The sequence below is a fragment of the Lucilia sericata genome, unplaced genomic scaffold, assembly GCF_015586225.1.
Source record: "Lucilia sericata isolate MDLA Ls3-8-SP2 unplaced genomic scaffold, ASM1558622v1 Contig000048F_arrow, whole genome shotgun sequence".
NCBI classification, from domain to species: domain Eukaryota; kingdom Metazoa; phylum Arthropoda; class Insecta; order Diptera; family Calliphoridae; genus Lucilia; species Lucilia sericata.
In genome coordinates, this window is record NW_023994085.1 from 433,244 (window position 1) to 440,889 (window position 7,646).

Here is a 7,646-nt window from a genome sequence, read left to right on the forward strand (position 1 = left end):
TTCCGGATACTTAACTTCCGTTAATATTGCAATTTTATTTTTTTATTCGTTTTTTTTTTACATCTTTTATGATATTTTCTTTGTTTTCACTTTACATATTTTCTTCTTTAATCCAATCAATTTCAACAATCCGCCCATTACTAATTTAATGGGTGAGAGCGTTTCTTACGTTTACGGCTGTACGGTTTAAGAGACCAAGTTGCTCCATTGTTAATATATTACAGTAGAGTGGTTCACGATTGAATGAAAAAAAATATTTTTCGAAAATTTATTTTCATTGAATTAAAAAAAAAAATATTCGAAAAATTGATTTTTTTACAGAAATAGATTGTTTACAAACATTTTAAGTGTTCACAAAATGTTTAAATTAAAAAAAAATCATTATTTTCAAAACAACATAGGTATTTCAGTATGTATTTGTTAAAAAAATATGTTTTATAAAACTATAGTTTCCCAAATAAGGACAATGTTATTGAAATGAAAGTTCGAAAATTTGTATTTGCGTAAGTATTTAACTCAATTTTGTTGCATGTATTCAATATAAACGTATTAAATATGATTTTAAAAAATGAAAACACATTTTTTATTCAATTTGTACAACTTAAAGTTTTTTCATTATTATTACATTTGCATTAAGCAGCAATTATTTCTTTCTGTGCATTAAAGTCCATCAGATTTACAGTCAAGAATTAGACAGAAATACCTAAAAATGTATATGATTAAAACTCTATGTTTTCTTCCCAAAAATCCATAAAAATCTGACTGGGAATGAAACTGAGAAAAATACGTAATATGTACATATTATTAAAAAAAAAACACAAAATCTAAATGTTTTTTATGAGTACAACTCAAGAAGGGATTTCAAAAATTTATTATTTTCCAATTGCATGTTTCTTTTAAAACATGTCCATATCTAAGTTATATATATAAAAGGTTTGTATGTACGTACTTATGTATGTTTGTAATTGCAATGGAATATTATTACTTTTTATGTTGTTTTAATTCGCAATACTAGTTGCTGTTTTGCGTAAATTTACACTTTTACGAAAATGTCTACGAACTATTATACGTTTACGTTTTCTTTTGACACGATTTTGAATCGGTATATAACGTTTTTTAGACCGCTTCGTCCGTTGTCATCATTTGGTGGTATTCGTGTGCAGAATGCCAGAGTTATCATTGCTAAAATCGCATGCTGTTATACAACTGTTGTTGGTACGTCTTTTATGATGTTGCTGCTGAGAAGTATTGGAAGCAGGTTTCTCTAAATTTAAATTTATTGTTGCTGTCGATGTTGTATTGTTTGTGGAAGTGGTAGTAGTCATTATGGAAAAGTTTTTCTGTGAAGCATTGCTATTTCTTCGAGTACTTGTGCAATTTGAAATATTAGCCACTGGTGAACCTACTGGTGTTACAGCTGAGGTAGAATTGGATCCGTATTCGTTATCTTCATTTAAATAAATATCCATATGATCTACGGTATCAGCATTGGCGAAATTATGATCTCTTCTTTCACTCTTTTTCCATAGGTAATAAAATTGTACCAACTCCCGCATAGTGCGTGTCCTCACCTGAAATAAGTAAAACCTATAATTTTATATGATCCGATGAGAGTTAAGTCCAGTTAAACTAACTTGGTGTTGTCTAATTTTTAGAAAATCTTTTCCATACTTTTGTATGCCCTCCTCAAATTTATGACATTCCTCTTCAGACCACAAACTCATGCAATCATTTAGGGGAAGTGCATTTAGACGTTTTCGTCGTAAAGCTTCCTTAAAATCGTAGCCACATTGCACCAATAAATGAAGAGCCTAAGAGCAAAATGAATATTAAAGAACTTTCTTGTATTACAAATAATATGTTGACACATACCTGTTCGTTATCTTTGACTACAGCTTGACTGTCCATATCTAAAGACGCTGCTGTATCAAGTTGTAATTTGTTGCCATTCGCTAAAAAGGAATTATTTTCCAAATTGTCTTTATTGTTGTCAGCTCTACTATTTTCCTTCGATTGGTTTTCCAAATTTGTATCAATAACGGAATCCTCGTCTTCCTCTTCGTCGCCTTGTTGATTAGATTTAATATCTCTAATTTTAATTAAATACTCTTCTACTTCACGTTCACTGACTTGACTGGGTTCCCAAATGAGTTTATCTTCATTTTCATACGGTAAAATATCGCCATACTGCGATAGACCCACTGGTATAGTAGCTTGATATGATGTTCCAATCATTACTTTCTTTTTGTAGTCTTCATCCTCCTCTTCCTCAATTTCTTCGTCTTCATCGTCATCCTCAACGCCATATAAAGATTCTAGGGGAATATCTGTTTCTATTTACTTTTATGTCTCTACCGTTAAATTTTAATTCTAGAGTTTTAAAATTACATATTTCTGAATTTCACAAAAAAGTTAAGAAACTACAATCACAAGATTGAATTTTATAGAAAACGTGAATTTCACAAGGTTATAAAAAAAGAACTATAATATTTTTATAAGCATGCATGCATAACTTAATGCAACTGCATTTTCTTAATAAAAAATAAATCTAAAAATATAATTTTTAAATAAAAGTTCTAAAAGATGTATCTTTTACCAACCAAAATGCTGATGAGAAAATAATAAATTATCTAAAAAATCAAAATAAGCTTCTTTACCTTTACTATTGCCTGCAATAGCATCATTAATCACAACATTATCAAATGTTCCTTCCGGATACAAATCGAGTAAATGAGATCGACGAACTTTAAGAATTTCACTATGTATTCCATTTTCGTTAACAAAAGCACTTTCTTCGTCTTCTTTGCGCTCTTCGTCTAGCGAGGGTGTTGTGGGTTTTCGGGGTGAAGAGGGGCTGCTAGCGCCTTCTTCATCATAATCATCTACCTTTTTATCTTCTGGCAAATCCTTTTCCTCTACATTCTCTGCATTATTCAATTCTAAATTAGCTTTGGCGTGTTTTGTAGGGTCATCAACTTCATTGGAAGCAGTACATTGCTCAATAGAATCATTTGGAGTTTGTTGTGGACGAACATTATGCTTTTGTTTCGATTTGTGTTTTTTCTTGTGTGAGGATGATGAAGACTTTTTAGATTTTTTTCGTAACGGTTCTATTGTAGGCGGAAGAGGAGGCAATGCACTGTATTTAGCTAACAATTCTTCCAAAGGCATTTCACTTTCTTCCTTTAGCGTATTTATTTCCTCATCCGGATCCTGTGATTCTAGAGCAGCTAAAGCTTCTTCCTCATTTAAAGTTTGCTCATCATCGAAATCATTTACCATCATTTCAATGGTGGGTTCAAAAGTCGCATCATTGGCACTAGTGGCCTGTGAAGTAGAGGACGATGATGATGGTGATTGGGGATCAACGAAAGTTTCCTGCATGGTTGGTGATAAATTGCGTTTTTCTCGGCCAACTAACATAGTTGGTGCTTTAAGCGGAACATTGTTACCTGCTGCACACTCTTCAGTAGTTTTAGCAATACTATTGTTGCCCTCCATATTTGCTGGTGCACCACTATCACTTGCTTGATATGTTGTCGCAGTTCTACTGATTTTATAATTACTGGAAACAATATTATTTTCACTTATAGTACTTTCATTCGCCTTACAAATGGACATTTTCAGTGGACTTGGATCCGAAGAGATTTTAATTGTATCGATATCCATTTATTAAAAACATTCCAAAATTTACACACAAAACAAATATATTCCTCACAAAAAACTCGTAGTCAAACATTGTTGCAATTGACGCCGTTAATTCTGTTAGCGCGGTGTTATTTTTTTAAGTCACGTACATTTTTTGTTTCTGTCAGTCCACACTAGAAAACTTTTTTTGGGAAACTTTTGATTTTGCGTGAGAGAGAAAGAATATCATTCATCTCTCTCGCGGTACGGAGTTTCTCGTACTCGGAAACTTGTTTTGTTATTCTTCTCATTCGTACAACAACAAATCAATGCAATTAATACGTAGTTTCTGAAACAAAAGTTTCTATGTGTGGACATTAAGGAGACTTCAAAAGAGAATTAAGAAAAAGTTTCTCAACAAAAGTTTCCTAGTGTGGACCAGGTCTTAGTAACTTCCCCGGTCACGTCGTTGCGTTGGGCTGTGTTTAGTTGGTAAAGTTCAAATTTAAAATAAAAATTCACTTTTGTTTAATATCTACCAGGATGCAATAAGTACATTCTACATCAACTACAAGAAAATTTCAAGTATGGTTTAAAAATTAATGAAGTGTGAAATTTATCAGAATTTTGGAAATATACTTTTTATACATAAGGGCTGCAATAAACAAAAGCGAACGCTCGAAAAAATTCCCAAGTATTGATTTTTTTATTAAGTTTATTTCTTAAAATAAATATCTTCAACGACGGTTTTGATGATTTTCTATATCCCACCAAAATAAAACACATTAATGATAACAATTTGATTTTTAACAGATAAATTTTAATGGTAAACATGAAAAAATTATTGGAAATGGTTAAAAAAACTTAACAAATACGTATGGTATTTTTACCCATAACAACAATGGTGCCCTCGTCTTGTATTTCTTTAAGAGCGTCTTCAAACTGTTCGCGAGTAATAAGCTGCAAAAAATATTTATCAATTTTAATAATATTCATTTAACAAACACATCATATAATATAATGATAACTTACAATTTGTGAAGCTTCTTTAATTTCTTTGAAAAGTTTTTGATATGGCACTGTTGGTATTTTGCCTTTCTTTTGAAGATTCTCTTTAATGGCCGCCACTAAATCGGCACGCTTTTTACGAGCAGCTGTTGAAAGGCCAGTTGTTAAAATACCAACGTCTATTTTGCCCGATAAAGGATCTGTGGCCGATTGCTTAAGAGCTTCACGATGTAAACGCCAGGCTTCCTCCACATCTTGAACTGTTACTTGCTGACTTAAACGAACTTTAGCATGTGCTTCTGAAAGACGAATTAAACTCTCAAGCTGACGTGGATAAGCGGAAATCTGTCCGCGTCCAGCACCAACTTTGCGCATGTCAACATACGCTTGTATTAAACGTTGTTGAGCTTCTTCAGAAAGAGTAGGAGCAATGTGTTCGCGGGCATAAGCTAAGTAATCACGCAAAACACTCATGTCCTAAATTAAATCAATTATAACTCATTGAGAAAACGATTCGATCCATTATATTATGAATACTTACAAACATTGTATCCTCTTCCTCATGCCGAGTTACATAGTACAATGACACTAAATGTCCTGCCAAACGACGATCAAATATTTCATCTTGAGGATCGAGAACCAAGAAAATTAAATCGAAACGTGACAACAAAGTATGTGGCAAATGAACATTATCAATTATATTTTTCTTTTTGTTCCATTGACTCTCAGCTGGATTGGCAGCTGCTAATATAGAAGTACGAGCATTCAATTGACAAATGATTCCGGCCTTTGCAATACTTAAGGTTTGCTGTTCCATAACTTCGTGTAAAACACTACGGGTAGCATCATTCATTTTATCAAATTCATCAATACAGCAGACACCATTATCAGCTAAAACAAGGGCACCACTAGAAATCAAATAAATTTACTAATAAAACTGAAGTATTTACTAACAATATTCTAACTCACGTTTGCAATACCAATTGCCTGGTTTCTGGATCTTTCGTTACATATGCTGTTAAGCCGACAGCAGATGAACCACGTCCCGATGTGTATTGTGAACGTGGTACCAAATTGAAAACGTACTGCAACATTTGCGACTTGGACGTTCCTGGGTCTCCACATAACAACAAATGGATTTCAGATCGAAAGTTTTGTCTTCCCAAAGTGGAATGTTTCTTCTTAGTGCCACCAAACAACTGCAAAAGAATTCCTTTTTTAATGTCATCATTTTCATAGATCGATGGTGCAATAGCACGGGCCAATCTATCGTATATATCTGGTTTTTGTGAGAGAGCATGCAACAATTCCACTCGTTCTGGGGGAAATATATGGTCTTTGCTAAAAAAAAAAAAAATAAAGAACAAAAGTTAAATATGGTGAGAAGAAAATTGTTTACATCTAAATACCCTTCTTCCTCTTCATATAAGCGTTTATTATCAACTTTGCGGAAATGAACAACATCGACATGTGTTTTATAGACGCTCTTTACACTGGATGAAGTATTACTATTTTTCATGGGTGTAGCGCGATAGATGCCAGTCACTGTAACACGATCACCGGGCTGTACCTTATCGACTAAATCATTGTGAGCATATAAGAGAACGTTATGAGGCGTTTGGCCAGCTGCCATATCATCCGGCGATTCTTGTAATTTTACCAATTGCTTGTCCGTGAATTCGGAACGGTTATGAACCAAGCGGAAGCAATGATTCGTATTACAATTTGTACACAATGTAGGCTGGGCAATTCGACCACGATCAACCTCCACGGTAGTCACAAAATCACAAATAATACACTTGAAAAATGCTTCTCGCATTTCGGGTATAACATTTGAGGTACGAATGACCATGCCACTAATACTAATCAATTGATCCATATCCTCAGGGTTGAGCGAACGCATATTACGAGTTTTATCAGCATTGAAGGGTCGAACTTGGATTTGATGTTCCAACACTGCAGCGGGGTAACGTTCGAAGAACATTTCGTTGACGGCCATGTCAAAACTTGGTATGACTTCCTGGGGGTAACAAATCAGTTGGCGATATAAAGCCTCATCAAACGTCTTCAAATGAGAACAATTTAAATTCAAGTACGGCTCCTCGAGAGTATGAATTTCTTCCAACTTTTGCAAATACAATGGTTGATTTACATCTATATTTTCAGATATTTCATCTTGCTCAGCAGTGGGATCAATATAGCGTAGTAAAAATTGTTTAAACTTAGTTTTGCAATGACTAACAACAACATTTGTGCCCCAAACTACCATCTGCGGAGCTGTAGATGCTTCCGACACTGGATCTGTTGTTTCAGAAACGCGTTCTGGTATTGGTTCCAGCTAAAAAAATAATACAATTACAATTTACAACTCCCATCTTATACAAATTTCATAGATCTTACCCCAGTACCGGCGATTGCTACTTGACGCATTTTTTTGTCTGTACGAATGTCAGGTCTTGCACGCAACGGCGTTCCTCGGATGCCTGAACGTGGAGTTCTTATAGAACCCATTGAACTGGGTGTACCATAATTTAAAGGAGAACTCAAGTCAATTTCGCTCATATTGGCTCCCAGACCTCTAGCTGGGCTGGTTGCTGGTAAGCTTATATTACCCGGTGAAGTAGGAGGTAAACTTATGTTGTCCGAAGGCTGGGCATGTTGATTCGGTCCCATACGCATTGGTGTCTCTGCATCTTGGACATTGATAGCTAATTGAAAACACAACAAATAGAGAACTCAAGAAACTACAATTAATGAACAATAGCCACAACTTACAACGTGTTGGTGTCTTCTGGCCCTTAGAGGTTATACCGCTGTTAGGAGTTCTTGCGGGGCTAGACATAATAATTTATTTCCTTAAATATTTCAATTGCAAAAATAGTAAAACAGCAATACAACTATCCTTCACAACACTTCGATAAACAATAAATATGCAAGCGTTCTTTGACAAATTTTTACGCGGGAACCAGAGCCCTGCGCCGACAAATATTAACGGCGGCGGCGACTGACAC

The 7,646-nt window shown here is 34.4% G+C and overlaps 2 protein-coding genes across 3 annotated transcripts; both read right to left on the reverse strand.

Moving 5' to 3' along the window:
* Positions 1–9: 9 nt before the first annotated feature.
* On the reverse strand, positions 10–3,760 carry LOC119615313 (mesoderm induction early response protein 1). 2 transcript variants are annotated; one of them, XM_037971384.1, is made up of 4 exons: positions 2,658–3,760; positions 1,873–2,327; positions 1,635–1,811; positions 10–1,571 (listed from the first exon to the last, which is right to left on the reverse strand). In XM_037971384.1, the coding sequence occupies exons 1-4, from the start codon at positions 3,667–3,669 to the stop codon at positions 1,140–1,142; spliced, it is 2,076 nt and encodes a 691-aa protein (XP_037827312.1). In that variant the 5' UTR covers positions 3,670–3,760; the 3' UTR covers positions 10–1,139. The 2 variants fall into 2 exon arrangements, with proteins under 2 accessions (XP_037827312.1, XP_037827317.1); XM_037971389.1 differs by having other exon boundaries at positions 431–1,571; positions 1,873–2,315.
* A 659-nt stretch (positions 3,761–4,419) lies between these two features.
* LOC119615341 (DNA replication licensing factor MCM4) lies at positions 4,420–7,646 on the reverse strand. The gene is made up of 7 exons (XM_037971406.1): positions 7,411–7,646; positions 7,036–7,343; positions 6,045–6,973; positions 5,605–5,976; positions 5,177–5,543; positions 4,660–5,112; positions 4,420–4,587 (listed from the first exon to the last, which is right to left on the reverse strand). The coding sequence occupies exons 1-7, from the start codon at positions 7,475–7,477 to the stop codon at positions 4,492–4,494; spliced, it is 2,592 nt and encodes an 863-aa protein (XP_037827334.1). The 5' UTR covers positions 7,478–7,646; the 3' UTR covers positions 4,420–4,491.

Coding starts and splice junctions, on each gene's coding strand:
- LOC119615313 (XM_037971384.1), bottom strand. CDS start 3,669: ATGGATATCGATACAATTAAAATCTCTTCGGATCCAAGTCCACTGAAA. Junction 1,812..1,872: donor TAGTCAAAGATAACGAACAG/GTATGTGTCAAC, acceptor TTTTGCTCTTAG/GCTCTTCATTTATTGGTGCA. Junction 1,572..1,634: donor TAAAAATTAGACAACACCAA/GTTAGTTTAACT, acceptor TACTTATTTCAG/GTGAGGACACGCACTATGCG.
- LOC119615341 (XM_037971406.1), bottom strand. CDS start 7,477: ATGTCTAGCCCCGCAAGAACTCCTAACAGCGGTATAACCTCTAAGGGC. Junction 5,544..5,604: donor AGGCAATTGGTATTGCAAAC/GTGAGTTAGAAT, acceptor TTTGATTTCTAG/TGGTGCCCTTGTTTTAGCTG. Junction 5,113..5,176: donor AGGAAGAGGATACAATGTTT/GTAAGTATTCAT, acceptor GATTTAATTTAG/GACATGAGTGTTTTGCGTGA.